The sequence below is a fragment of the Lactuca saligna genome, chromosome 4 (assembly GCF_052625555.1).
Source record: "Lactuca saligna cultivar CGN05327 chromosome 4, ASM5262555v1, whole genome shotgun sequence".
NCBI classification, from domain to species: domain Eukaryota; kingdom Viridiplantae; phylum Streptophyta; class Magnoliopsida; order Asterales; family Asteraceae; genus Lactuca; species Lactuca saligna.
In genome coordinates this window covers 251,049,423-251,065,595 of record NC_136420.1, presented here as the reverse complement: position 1 = coordinate 251,065,595, position 16,173 = coordinate 251,049,423, and the positions used below count along the sequence as shown (strand labels likewise).

The 16,173-nt window shown below is 37.1% G+C and overlaps 1 protein-coding gene across 1 annotated transcript; it reads left to right on the top strand.

The window, feature by feature from the left end:
- Positions 1–13,920: 13,920 nt before the first annotated feature.
- Positions 13,921–15,959, top strand: LOC145043464 (small ribosomal subunit protein uS7m-like). The gene is made up of 3 exons (XM_078992125.1): positions 13,921–14,089; positions 14,378–15,066; positions 15,734–15,959. The coding sequence occupies exon 2, from the start codon at positions 14,425–14,427 to the stop codon at positions 15,019–15,021; it is 597 nt and encodes a 198-aa protein (XP_078848251.1). The 5' UTR covers positions 13,921–14,089; positions 14,378–14,424; the 3' UTR covers positions 15,022–15,066; positions 15,734–15,959.
- Positions 15,960–16,173: the final 214 nt, after the last annotated feature.

Here is a 16,173-nt window from a genome sequence, read left to right as displayed (position 1 = left end):
GAGAACCGGAGCGAGTATCTCTTGAACATGTCAACATTTAGCTAAGTTAATGGATATTTTCAAATAAAAATTGAAATACTTTAAAAGGAAGAAATTGAAACCCTTACCAGTAGACATGGTAGTTGTGAAAAGATACAACTCAAAGGAGGGAAAACTTGAAACTTCTTTTAACTACTGCTTTTCAACAACCTTGAAAGTTCTTTTTTCCAAAGACAATCTCAAGAATTCCTGGATCTTCACTTCAGTATCTTCACGGGCTGGAAATAAGCCTTTAATTTGTGGAACTACCTCACACAATAACAAAGGAAGACGATAAGAACAATCTAATCGCGACTCAAACACCTTGAAGAAAGTAGAAGTCCTACCCTTTTTAATCTACTACACATGCAAAGAATCCCCATTTTCCAAATATTGCCTATCAACAAATAAATATTTTCTTTGCCACCAAATATTATGACAAGATGATCCTTCCCTGGCTTTTTTTAGAAAATATTGTGGGAATAATAAGTCCTGAGATTTTAAATCCTGGCAATTTCATGGCAATTTTAGGCAAACCAAGATCAAGATTCTCAATCGTATTGAGATGGTTAACCCAAAACAAGATACGTCATACAATAGGCATAATTTGGGTGTAAGGAAAACGTGTTATTTCAAAAAATGGAGAAATTAGAGTTGGAAAGGGAAAAGAAAGTTTGATTTGAAAAGAGATATAATAAAAGCATATCCAAGACAACGATATGAAATCAATTCTTAAATTCACATCGTAAGACTTGAAATTTTTTTGTGCAAGAAATTTCCTTCTTGAGCGAAAGCACTCGATTCTTCTGTTTGAAAAGTTACTAATTCCCTTTTAATTTTGAGAAAGGATGTATGAATGAATAAAATCATCATAGATAAACCCCTCATTATTAGCTTTGGTGATAACAAGGGCTTTATCCACGGCACTGAAGGAAAGGAGAAAAGAAGGAGACTTGCCCAGAAGATTAACTAATTGTAAGAAAATAAGAGGCTCCAAAATCAATTTATAGGAAATAAATACACCTGACGAATGGGTGAAAATTCAAATCTCCTGGGAAATTGAACAGTCAGCTTATCCCTTTAGCATATAATGGTTAAATTTTCATTGTCAAGAAATCTCCAACTCCCTAGATCTTGGAGTGAATATTTACGGGGGTTAATTGGTATGGGTAGAATTTTCAACTTATCATTTATATCTTAAACTTGTACTAACATCTCGGGAAAGTCCAATGTCTTGGATTTAATCAATATCTTGGACTGCCATTATGTTTTTTTATAATATCTTGTGCATGAATTTATAGCTCAACTAAAAAGGAATAAATCAGGTCAAAACACACATGGTCAATTCCTCTTGAACATTGATGACCATCATAAAAGTTGGTTCAAGAGTCGATCAAGGAAGATCCCAAGAATGTCAAAATTTTAGTTATTATTGTTATGTATATAAAGCCTAGTTGATCAACATTCACACACACATACACACACATAAACTGACTACCATTTTCACTCTAAATCTCTAGGCACTTGAGCACATTTACATCATTTCTAAGATCAGCTATCACTTGTAATTTTTTCTGTTGTGTTCTTGCATTTATTTTGTAACGTCCCATTTTTCACAACCAAAATTTTTCATTTTTATTAAGGTAAAACTTCCCAATTTATATATTCATTATAAAGAAAACTGTTTATTCCAAATTACATTTATTAAAAATCAGAGTATCATAGAAAACGTGAAATCCTCAATGTTGTTGATGAGTGTGTACAGTCCCGCCTTCTCCTTTACATAACCACCGATGATACCCGAAACAATAAACAACTGGGTAAGCATAAATCTTAGTGAGTTTCCCATAAAATACCCCATGATAAACATACAAGCATGCATCGGTTCCACTCAACCATCGGGCTGGAATACCCAGGGTTTTTTGGGCTACCGCCTTAACCCAAAACATCGTCCTAACTTCAAACGGTCGTCTCTTCTTCATTTCAACTCCGTTTTTGATGTTCTTTATATCCATGGAAAGGTATTGAAGAGCTCTAGAGTATTATCTAAATATCTTAGACTAAAAACTTCTTGAATAAAAATACATATTTCATGCAAGAACCCATCCTATGACTTTTCTCATTCTACCCTTCAGCCCAAAACACAATTCAAAGGTTTAGATCTCATAACCATCATTTCCTCCTTCCAAAAGGTCTAAACATTACCTCATTAAGGCCCAAAGATTTTACACAATTGAATTCTGGCCCATGACCTTGAAATAAGAAATGACGGGACATAGGATGTTACAAGTCTCCCCTACTTAAATTAGATTATGTCCTTAAAATCAGCTCTCTCTTCCACTTCATGATGCGACCCTTCACAGTAAACAAACTAACCGTAAACCCACAGATTTGGTCGGCTCTAAACCCCTCGACCAAACGCCGTCATGCAAATCCGGCACATAAGTGCACTATCACGACGAGAACCAACTTGTCACATACCAAACTAGGTCACACTCTTATTTTGCTCCGATAACCCTGCTTAGTTATATACTGACAACACTTAGGCTTAACCTTGATCCACTAACCGACAACGGCACTCGGGTAAATCCCGGATCCACTAACCAACAACAACACTTAGACCAATAAAATTAACTGATCCTAACAGGTCTTCAAGCCATGACTCAGACATCCAAGCCCCAATCAAACAAGAACAGACAACGAAACCCTCATCACATCCCTTAACCTGGGATCTTAACACCCTATAGTTTTAAGCACAAGCATACCCTAGTTATGATGCCACAACTAAAACTAATACGACTAGGAGGGAAATGCAATAGTTGAAAATGACCTTAACGCGAAACTGAAAGATTTAACAATTGCACATAAGTCTTGAACCTAGATAAATTCAACTGAGAACTGATCCTTGGCACAAGTTTTTCCTACTATGACGTACCACTCTCCCCCACTTGAGTTATACTAGAGTCTAATGACTTTCCAATCCTTAGATACTCAGACTATCTTGAACCCCACTACTCGATCCTGACTACCGATATCCATATATTCATGAGAATTTGAACTCACACCACAATTACAAATTCCAACTAGCATACAATCGATAGCAAGGATACTTAATCCATTCATACAATAAATTAAACTAAACAAGGTGAACTAAGATACTTTCATTTAACTGATCATTCGATATTACAACTAAACTTTGAAACACAAACATAAATTACAGATAAATACCAATACCACCACAATTGCTAAAAAGAAGAACTACAACCTCAACTCTCGATCCCCGGGACTTCGCTTGTCCCATGACGACCGTCGGGTAACTTCCAAGCTAGGGGTGTAGGATCCAACTGTTGGATTAGGTGTTTAAGCCCATAACTATAATTGGTATGTACCCGAGAGTAGCATGGTCCATTTCAAGTTGCCTTCACTAGAACAATTTGACAGGATGGATATTTGAGAAAGAGGTTATTTGTGATTTATTAATATATTATAGAGTAAATTACACGAATGATCCCTATGGTTTGGGGTAATTTGCACGTTTGGTCCCTAACTTGTTTTTTTTAACTCGGAAGGTCCATATGGTTTGTTTTTGTTATGTGCTTGGTCCTTATAGTTTGTTTTTGTTACACGTTTGGTCCTTTTGTTACCAAAAAAGACTATTATTTAAATAGGAAAAAATGGTAGGGTATATAAGGTAAGGTGAGTGGGGTGAGGTTGGGGGTGTGTTTACTTAAATAAATTAAAATATCAAGGGAAAAATAGTATCTTTAGGTAAGACAGGGACCGCGTAACAAAAACAAACAGTAGGGACCTTCCGACTTAAAAAAATAAGTTAGGGATCAAACATGCAAATTACGCTAAACCATAGGGACCATTCGTGTAATTTACTATATATTATAAGTATAATATATTAATTGAGAAATCATATTATTTAATTAATATTGGTCAATACTTAATTTGGAATTAGTTTAGTGATCAAAAGAGATTAATTAAATTAAGGGGACTGATTAAGTAAATCAGTAATACATATAGTTTCGGCCAATGATCCATGATTGATTAGTGATGGACTAAGTTTATGTGAGAGTCCATGAAGTGTTATTCCATAAGGCTTATCATATGGTTTATTGGATTAAATGCTCAAGGAATGAATTACGGTTTACAAGGTGAAACCCTAGGAATTCCACACTATAAAAGTAACCCCTTAGCTCCAAATTCACCACCCTAAGGGTACTAAGAGAACCCTAGCCGATTTTGGTGGTTCTAGCCTCTCTCTCAAAGTCCTCCATTTGTTCATGGTGTTTGTGACTTGTTTGAGGCATCACACTTGAGGTGCTAAGCTCTTGAAAGGCCAACAACTACAAGATACAAATAAGAGGTATTCTTCTATATAGTTTTATGATTCATGTACCATATTGTTTCATGCTTTGGATAATTTTGTGTTGCATGTATAACTAGATCCAAAGCATTAGGGTTGTATGCGCACCATAAGAGTGTTATAGTACTTAAAACCAACAGTGATCATTCGAGATTACAACTGAACTTCGAAACACAAACATAAATTACAGATAAATACCAATACCACCAAAATTGCTAAAAAGAAGAACTACCAACTCAACTCTCAGTCCCCGGGACTTCTTTCATCCCATGACGACCGTCGGGCAACTGCCAAGCTAGGGGTTTAGGATCCAACACCTCACCGAAAACGGGAAAATGACAACGAGCTCTGATGTGGCCTTCTTGGCCGCAATAAAAACAAACTCGCGCACTTCGCCTGCAGTCTCTTCCAAAATGACCCTCCGCGCCACACCTGTGACATACAAAAGATTGACACCTCCCTCCACCTGATCTCGAACTCCAACCAATAGACTTGAACCGCTTCGTTGCAAGTTGGTACTAATTTGGACCCCGATGTTGCTCCATAGTTTGGGTCTCTATCTCAATTTCTCGCCTCTTTGCAGCATCCTAAAGCTCAATGAGAGAACCATAGTGTTGGATGGACACGAGTTGCCGAATATCCGTCTTGATCATGCCCAAATACCGAGTCATCTGAGCCTGCTCTGAAGTAGCGAACTCATGACTGAATAAATCCTTTTTAATGAAAATCTTGGTGATCTCCGCCACTGACTCAGTCATCTGTCTCATATCAAGGTACTCCTAAGCTAGTCTCTCCTTCTCCACTAGGGGAACATACCTCACACGAAACATCTCCGATAACTGATCCCAATTCAATGCAGCCCTCTGCTCAGGAGTGTAAGAACCAATCACTACTCTCCACCAATCCCTTGCTCCCAACCTGAGAAGGTTCATGGCGCACTTGACCTTTTGGCCATATAGACATGAACACATGAAGAAACAACCCTCCACATCAGACAACCATCTCATCACCACAATCGAGTCTGAGACCCCATCAAACTCCGAGGCCTTCGTATTTTCGAAGTCCAGTACTGTAAAGCTCTTTCCCCTCGAACCTAATGGTAGCAACAGTCGTGGTAGCTACAACAATAACAACCTCAGAAAGTGCAGCATAACGATCATCAGATAGCTTAATCATGGTGATCTTGACCAACTCAATAAACTCCGGAGTAACCTCCCTGACCGCCTCAACCACTTCTGCATCAATGATCCATAAATCTCCTCCTCACTCAAACCTGCTCTTCTAGTGTCGCTAACTCCTAATCCTGAACCTTCAATTGCCACTATATTGAAAGTACATTAAGGAAATATTATACATCTCAATACAATTCTCAACACACCAGGTCGTACTCATATTAGTTCCTTAGCAACCTCAAAATTTCTCCTAAATCTCATATGGATCCTGTGATTTCAGTAGTACGGGCCCATACTACCTTCCACACCTATCCGTAGTTGATTCAAAATTCATCCCAAGGTCCTAAGTCACTACACTAGATCACTCCTAGGTGTGCTAATAGCCACTTGTCCTACGAGCTACAACTAACTTCCTTGGTACTCTTCCGAGGATTATCCTAGCACTCGCACCACCGTTTGCTTTTGTGCATGCTTGTTGGACACAATATGAGATCAGATAGATTATCGAATAATCGACTTTGCCCTAAGTCCACAACCAAACAAGGAACACGAAGTAAGGTCAAGTCGATCATTCTAGGGATATTCAATTCCGACCATATACAACTAATCAACATACACGTAGCAATCACACAATCAAGTAACATATAACAAGAAACCCCCTATATCATAAGCTAATACTGAACTAAGGGACTTCTATTCAATAGTTTTTAAAAGAACCTTATCTACTAGCATGCTTTTCTAACAATTCATATATCAACAAAATCAAAACTCAGCAAACATAACAAGTATGGGTATTTTGGGAACAACTCTCCTGCTCGGGCTCTGGCTGACTGTACGCACCATATCTTCCGGTAAAACCAAATTTAGATCAAGGTCCACTTTCTCGATCCCAAGCCAACAATCAAACAAGAGCATGAAAAGAGATCAAGCCCATATCCTTAACCCAACCCTTTTATTATAAATTCTTTTTCAAAAGCATTTTGCAAAAACTCTCGAATCCTAGTTTGAGACTAGATTCACACAAGTGTTCCTTCAATTCGCTCAAACCTAGCTCTGATACCAACTTGTAACGCCCATTTTTCACAACCAAAATCTTTCATTTTTATTAAGGAAAAACTTCCCAATTTATAAATCGATTATTAAGAAAATCGTTTATTCCAAATTACATTTATTAAAAATCAAAGTATCATAGAAACTTGGAATCCTCAATGTTATTGATGAGTGTGTATAGTCCCGCCTTCTCCTTCCCATAGCCACCGATGTACCTGAAACAATAAACAACTGGGTAAGCATAAATCTTAGTGATTTCCCCTATAACGCCCGTGTTTCGGGACTAAGCAGTAGTAGATGATGTAATAGTCTAGGTCAACTATTGTAACTCTTTTTGAAGTAATAAAGATGAAATATTAGAGTATTATGTGAATTATGTGCATTTATGTGCTTATTACTTATTTATAAAAGAATAATAAATAAAGGATAAAAATAAGCGTTAAAATTAAAGTGTGGGATAAGCCCGATATCTTTACATAAAGTTGTAGTGGTCGAAACAAAGATTTTGGAGATATAAAGAACGCCAAAATCTGAGTTATAACGAATAAATTATGACCCGTCGAAGTTTCGCGACGGAACCGGCACGACACCGAGAAGCATAAATAGTTAATTTACGATAGAGTGATGTTTAGCTTTAGTGATCTAAACAAAAGTCATAGAATACGTTAAACCGAGAGCGTCCATAAAAAGAACGCCCAAATCTGACTTCGTATGAGGAAGTTATGATTTTTCGAAGTTTGGGCTTAGCAGTGTACAACCCTGAGTTCGAATATTAGATCGAGCGGTCTCTAGCCGACACAACCTAAATGAGAATCGAAGATATCATTAATATTAGCTTAACGGTAAAAAGACAGTTGAAAACGGACATCAAATAAAAAAGTCTTGGATTTTTAACGGACAAATCCTGTCCCGGACTGTTAAAAATATAAAATTTAAAATAAATTCAAAATTAGCCGACGGAGTCTAAACGAAAGTTGTATAGTACGTTCCTGCATACGCGTGGATATAAAGAACGTCGAAAACGGAGCTCGTATGCGAAAGATATTAATTTTTGAAGTCGGAAGGTGAATTTACGAAACCTGGTGCGAAGATGATGACATGGCCGAATCCCAGCCATCTGATGTTGTTCGTGGAGCTCACTTCGGATTGAGGACACCTAGCCTCGCTACACCTCACGTACAAAGGAATGCCCAATGTCCGAGGAGCGCCCTGTATCCGAAGGGAACGTTGCGCGTACACCAAGCCTTCTTCGGTCCGAGAAATGGCCACGATGCACCACCAGCGAAGCCCCTCCTAGCACCCGAAGGAAGCCCCGAGGCTCCCGGAGTCCCGAGAAAAAGGCGTTTTGGTTCAGAAACGCTGCTCCAAGCGAATTCCGGTTTTCCATAAAACCCGCTGTAAGTGAGCTATGCTTATGCTATTTTTAATATAGCTTTTATTTAGTTATAGTAACGTTATTAGGAACTTATAATAAGTACTTGAGCTATTATTATGGGTTATATAAGTATTGTTTAACGCTTATATAATAGCAATAATAGCTAGACTATTAATTAGTCATGATTAACGTTAGACTAAACCATAGTGGTATTGATACTAGGTTTTGTCAAGGGAAAATTGTTTTGAGATAACGAAGTGCTGTCTGAGTACCGAGTCACCACCTTCTCAGGTGAGTGCATGGTCCCTTTCATCTTATACATATATATGAAGTATTATATATAAATTTCATGCTAAGTGTGAATATTATCTGAATACTTGATGTCTATGTTGGATGAATGGTTTTATACGTGTTTTAAATGATTTAAAATGTATATGTATTTTATATCTACAAAAATGTTGGGGTAAAACATGGGTAGATGTACTAAGACGATGTATGATAAAATGATGAGAGGCCTCGATGTTGTTGTTGTTGATTCTGTCATCCAGCAGAGTATGGATGATGGCCACAGACTCTTCTAGACAGTCCAGTGGAACGCTTAGCACGCTCGCAACCTGTAGGTGTTTGTGAACGATGTGTTCACCGGTGTACTCCATCCCCCACATGGTTACCTTAAGGACATTTATTGCTGAGGAATCCCCTTAGCATTAGTGTCTATCCCGATGATTGATCCTTAGTCTAGGTCCCTTATGATATGTGTTTTAGGGACGTAATGTGCGGATAATGGGAACATGTAATCGGGTTATTATTGGTTGATGAAATTAATAAACTTATTTATTGTGGGTTGAAAACCCTATGTGCTCACCAGGCTCCCAAGCCTGACCCACTCAGTTTCATGTATTACAGGTAGTGACGCTCGAGCATAGATGTGATGTTTTGGATGAGGGATTACGGATATAGGCCTGTAGATATGAAATAATGTAGGAAGGCTTATATTGTACTGTTTATGCTTTTGATCTGTATCGAACATGACATCCCGAGTCTTTTTAATGAAATACATTTCTACGGAAATGCTTTGATAAATCTTTATCATATTTTATTTTTGGAATAAATTCCGCAACACTTTTATGAAAAATATTACTTTGATTTTCAAACAACCATAAACAAATCGGTCTTTTCTAGCCGTGAAAATGGGGATGTTACATCCCCCCAAAATACCCCACGATAAAGATACAAGCATGCATCGGGTCCACTCAGCCATTAGGATGGAATACCTAGGGCTTGTTGGCCTACCGCCTCAACATAACCGCTCTTCCCGAGCCTCTGTGCCTACGGCTTACAGTCGGCTTGCACCAGGTATCTTGGCTTACAACACAAAGTAGGAATGCCTCAGTCCACTGCCACCATATGTCGACATATAAACAATCAAGGATCAAGTAGGCATATAATACAGGCAAACAATAATTGTACAACTCACTATAGCAGGCAACTCACTACTTCCTGCTAGTCCTCACGCCGCCCACTATCCTACTACCAGTTATCATCCATGAAATGCATAACCATAAGTAACCAGAGGTGAGATAGCCACCCGAACATATGATCATACTCTAGAGCCACAACCAAACAAGGAACTTGCAAAAACGCCTAGATCAAGATTTCTCAGACTGTCCTACATGACCACATACAGCCCCTAGGGCACTCCACTATATGGTAACCAACAAGTTCAGGTAGACATACAGATCTACAGATCACTACCGTATAGTAACATCTTAAATACCAGGATACAGATCTAACAGATCACTACAACATATCAACATACCAACTACCATGATATAGATCTAATAGGCCACTACAGCATAACAACATACTAACTACCAGGATACATATTTAATAGGTCACTACAGCATAGCAACACACTAAATACCAACAATCTAAGGGATGCATAACTGTATATACTCAGAGGTGAGATAGACACCCAAACATATGATCCTACTCTAGAGCCACAACCAAAAAGGGAACAGGAAAGAAAGCCTAAATTAAGATTCCTCAGTATATTCTACATAAATATATATAGTCCCTAAGGCATCCCTCTACTAACAGATAACCAAAACTAGTGGACCGATATTGGTGCCTTCGACCGACGATACAATGAGGTGAAACTCACCTAAAACGAAGAAACCTGAGAACACCGTGATATGCTCCCTAATACACTGCTTGCTCACGCGGATCCACTAACATCAGAACCATATAAAATCTTAATCACCAATCAAAATCCTCAACTTTGACCTAAAGTCAAACTTAGTCAAAAAGTTAATGGTCAATGGAGTCAACAAAAGTCAAATTCCAAGGCTGGTTTAGTACGCCCTACATACTCAACTTACGCCCCGTGTACATGGGATGTATTAGTACACCCAACGTACGAAAATTACGCCCAGCATACTCGGGCTAATTCCATCCTTTTCATTAAGCACTTAATCCTTTAATGACGTTTCACCCAAACTCAGATCTAGCCTCAAAACATTGTCTTAAGTCATAAAGTTTCCACCTTTATGACTTTCCATGGCTACAGATGGTCCAAAAGCTAAAACCCTAACTTATTAATCCATTAAGACATCACAACTCTTGCATGGAAGGGATATAATGACCAAGATCACATTTTTATGGTTCCTCATCACTCTATAATGAATAAAGTTTCCAACTTTATCCATTAGAACGTTCCCAACTTTATCCTTCACCTTAGCAATTGATAGGATGAATTATGGAGAAAGAGGATTCATTGTGATTTATTAATATATTATATGAATAATATATTAAAAGAGAAATCATATGGTTTAATTAGTATTGATCAACAATTAATTTAGAATTAGTTTTGTGGTCAAAAAAGATTAATTAAATCAAGGGGACTAATATTGTAATTATAAGATAGTTACAAAGTTGGGCTTAGGATCCATAAGGAAGCAATTGACAAATTCTATATGGGAGCCCATATAGAAATCGTCCAGGGGGCCTTCTGGAAGGATCATTTGGGTTGCTTAAGGACTTGGCAATTGGATTAGGATTTTGAATGAAACCCTAATTGCTCAGCTATATAATGAACCCTTAGGCATGCCAAAATCGGCCACAAGAAACCCTAGAAGGATTTCATAGCCAATTTTGAGCCTCTCTCTCTCTCTCTACTGTTCTTCCTTGTTGCTAGTGGTGTTTATGACTCCATTAGAGGTGCAACATTTGAGGTACTAGGCTTTTAGAAGTCAAGATCAAGAAGGATTAGGATTGTTATTGCTACATAACAATCAATGTAATGTTTCTAACCCTAATCATATGTCAATTTCGAATTATTTGCTATTTTATAGGGTTTATTGCTCTGGTATTCAATGTTGTATGTTCAAATTAGAAAAACATAGATCAAAGCAATTAGGGTTGTATGAACACCATAGGAATGATGTTATGCTCACAACCCATCACTTTATCCATAACAAGGTCACAAACTTCCAAGATCTAAACTTTATGCGCTTAAAGTGACCAAAACCTCATAACACCCAAAACTAGCTAGATCTAACAATTTCATCATAAATATTCAAACTTTATAGATCCATAAGAAAGATCAGGGTGAACAAGGTCTGGATTTACAAGCTTCAATGCAACCAACGGTTCTTCAATGAGTTCCTTCTTCTCCAAGGTGCACCAAGAACACTCCAAAGCATATAAAAACACCTTCTTTTTGCTCAAAAGGCTCAAAATAGGGTTAGGGTTTCAAGAGAGGGTGTTGGAGAGGTGGAGGCTAAGAATGGAGTGTGTTTAGGAAGTTAAGGAGCTTAAATAGGGTTCAACCCACGGAAATAGGGTTTGGGCACTAATCGCGTACGCCCAACGTACTCAATTTACGCCCATCGTATTAGGCATGCCCTAGTACGCCTAACCCAAAAAATCCTACCGCCTCAACCCAAAAAATCTTCCTAACTTCAAACGGTCGTCTCTTCTTCGTTTTAACTCCATTTTCGACGTTCTTTATATCCATGGAAAGGTATTGAAGAGCTCTATAATATTACATATGACTTTTCCCGTTCAACACTTCGGCTCAAAACACAACTCAAAAATTTAGATATCATAACCATCATTGTCTCCTTCCAAAATGTCTAAACATTACCTCCTTAAGGCCTAAAGCCTTTATGCAATCGATTTCCGACCCACGACCCTGGAATATGAAATGACGGGACACACGATGTTACATATTTTTATTTACTTACTATTATTTAATCGTCATAACCTTACTCTATTATGTATTTTATTGTTAATGTGTTTTCATTATCAAAATTATCAAGGTACTTTGTGGTATCTTGGCATTTTTTCAGTATCTTAAGCTTTATTACACTAATTCATTTATTGATTCACTCTAACACTATTTCTGTCCCAAATACACATAATTTCATTAAGAAGTAACACACTTCTATTAAACAGTTCTCTGAACTTAATTATTTTTTACCCAGGGTCTAGGGCACAACTAGGATCTTTGTAACATTTCAAGATCTTAAGCACCTTATACTCACCTTATTTCAAACATCACCCCACACTTACTAATGTAGTTACAAAATTAGTTTGCTAATTCTTAACCAAAACATTTGTGATGTTACAGTGATATAATTTCTTGGGGATTCATAAATTGGGTTTTTGTTTGCTTTTGCTTATCTAATTCTAGGGTTTAATGTTTTTATAAGTGATATAATGGGTTTATGCATCGTGTTCCTGTAAACATGGTAGGGTTGTTTAGAGTGATTGAAGAAAATATGGACGAACATGGAAGGGGATATAGTGTTGTTGGTGTTCGTCGGAGATGTTACTTGGTCTGATTTAGGTAACGGGCAAGGTATAGTGGGTGATGGCAAGATATATTGGGTGATGTTGAGGGTCAATCGGGTGGGTGGGGCGAGAGAGAATCAATGTTTTTTTATGATTGTATTTTTCAGAGAGATACGAATGAGAGGGAGGGTGTGTTTGATAAGCCATACTAAAAATCCGTCTGCTCAGCCAATGACGTCTTGGTGGTGCATGCGACCTAAACCCAACATCGTCACTTCATTGGTAAGTCGATTTTGTTTCAGGGCGGTGAGCATTTGACATTATAAGATGTGGTGGTGCTAGAGTGGAGTTATAAGGTGGTATTTTTGTGTAGTGGTGATGGTAGGACGGTGATGGTGGACAAGGGGTAGGGTGGGATGGGGTTATGGCTATGGTGGTAGTGGTTGTATTTTATTTTTTGTTTTTTAACTGTTGTATAAAAAAGAAAATTAAAAAACTATAAAAGTTTTTTTTTTTACCTTAGGTAACAATTAGGGTTGTAGAGAGAGGAACAATACCAATCACCATATTACTGAAGGGTATTGAAAGAGAGAGTAAAGTCTTCTTCAAGGAGAAAGAAGGAGAAGGGTAAACACGGGCGAATGAGCTTCTTTTACCAGTCAACATTATTTTTAGGATGACTCAGTAAGTGATGTATGGACCGAGTAAGAGATTCAACTGATGCTATCAAACGTTCTGATTCAGACCGGATTAGAGGTGATCCCGTACACCCCGTTTCTGAGTTTATCAAAAGAAAAGAAGAGAAGAGAAAAGAAAATCATGAGAGAAAAGAAGGAAATAAAAGGAAAACAGAATTTTCTTTTGTGTTCCCGAGTTGAAGAGAAGTGGAAGAAAAATTAATCATTTTCTTTTTTCCTTCCAAATCCTCCAAACTCGAGAACACCAATTTCTTTTATTTTCTTCTCATTTCCATCCATTTGTATCATTAAACGGAGTGGTAGTGAACCCAATAAGAGGGCCATCACTCATCAATAAAGCCCCCAGAGATAAAAACATGATGAGAACCGCATCGACCATTTGCGAAGATTTGTCTTTTATAAAAAAGATAATGCACTCCTTTTCTAACTACAGGGACCATTTTCGTAACTAATGTCGAAAATTATTCCGAGAAAGTTCTCGGTGAAGTGAAGATTCATTTTTCGTATGTCTAACCCCTCTTCACCTCCGCCGATGTCCTCTCATTCTTAGGGTTGCAATTTCCCTAAAGCTAGGAAGTCTAATCAGTCTCGATTTAAGCCCCAGAAGGTTTGTATTTCATCGATAGTTTCTATATATGCTATAGATTTTGCTTTCGATTGGGGAAAATGGATGAATGTGTTTGTAAACATGCGTTGGTGTGTCTACATATCTGTGCGTATTTGCGTATGCATTTGTGTATATACTCTTGGACGTTAAAACTTGTTGTCCGTCTATGTTTTATGAATAACTAGCATAGCAATGTTTCAACTTTCAAGTATGGAATTAGTAATCTTTAGCGTTTTATTAAATGACAACCCAATAAAATTAACTTCCAAGCTTTGCTACTGATTGCAGGTTTTCCAGGTCTTGTGATTACGTACAGTCGGAGTAGTTTAGAAAAGATGATTCGAGTTGCTGCTGTTAGGCAGTGGAGTGGTATTATCAGAGAACTCCATGGTTCAAGTTCGCCTATCACACCGCTGTTTCTGCAACAGTTTTCAACCACTAGTCAGTCTAAAACGGCTTACACTGGCTCGGAAATTCTCAACTACATGGGGGGATTGGATGGTGATGAAAAACAGTTGATCCATAAGTTGGTGAATTTTCGCATGAAAGAAGGCAAAAAGACAAGAGTTCGTGCTATCTTCCATGAAACCCTTCACAAGCTAGCTCGTACTGATCGTGATGCAGTCAAACTTATATCTGAAGCCCTAGAGAATGTGAAACCCATTTGTGAAGTAGCAAAAGTAAGAATAGCTGGTAATATTTATGATGTCCCTGGGGTTGTAGCCAGGGATAGGCAACAAACTTTAGCTGTTCGTTGGATCCTTGATGCAGCTAAAAAACGACGAACTAATCATAGCTCAAGATTGGAGGAATGTTTGTCTGCTGAGATAATGGATGCTTACAGGAAGAGGGGAACTGCACGTAAGAAAAGGGAGGTTCTTCATGGACTTGCTTCCACCAATCGAAGCTATGCCCATTTCAGATGGTGGTAAAATGGCCCCACATAAAATCTTCATCTCCTTTAATCAGATTATCAGGTAAGATATTGTTCCTTTTTAGTTTTTGTTACAAGCTCTATATAGATTTTTTCTTCTCATATTGCTCCATTTGTTATATTTGAGTTTTAAATTTACATATTAGTTTTTTTTCTCTGATTTGCAGATTTTTAGATTTTGTTTTTAGTATTAGCGAGGTTAGGTTCCACACTTTTACTCATGATAACAACCTTTTTTTGCAAGTATAAAGGAATTTGTATGTACAAAAACGTTTTTGTTTTTTTTTTTTTTTTTTTTTTTTTTTCTTACAACTCACAAAGAATAGGGGCCTGCATTTATTTATTTGTTTTTTTTTCCTTTTTGCAATCTTCCAATGGGTTTCTGTGTAGTGTGGAACTTGTTATAGAATTGTACTTTGAAAAATCTACAGATTATATATAGCAGTATAATCTTAAATCTAAAGCAATTTTCATTGTTATATTAGGGTAGATTTTTCAAAGTTAATGACATAAATAAGAACATTTCAAAGTTGTGATAGAAAAAACGAAAGTAGAATGCTATAATACACGTAAATAAAAGTAGATTGCTATTTATCGCATCTAACACAATCGGTAACTACTAACTACAACTAAAGAAAGAAGTTGAACATTTGGCATCTTGTTTAACAATATTCTTTCTTTTTTGTTTTTATTATTTTAAAATTTGGCAGGTCATCTTTTTGTTGCTTTTCCTCAACATTTTGGACGTGTGAAGATTGATGATGCTAGAGAATCCAATAATCAAAGGGTTTGCTGAATCCATTACTTGTAATAGACGATGTTATTTCTTAAGTTTCAAATATACTCATTTTAGAAGTTTCATGCATACTTTATTTATATGTTATGCATTCTGTTATTGACTTGATTAATGATTTCAGTCGAATGAATTTGATCATATACCATGCTCTATAAATTGGATGGTACATTGTGACAATAATCTATAAATTTGATAATTTTGAGATATTATTACATGTAACATTACACTACTTATTGATAGAGGATGATGATGACATATAAATTAGAATCTGTACAAGATATATTATGCACTATTTTGACTTGAAAACCCACCACAATCAAAATGGCTCTAGATCTGTTTCTTGGATGCAAAAGG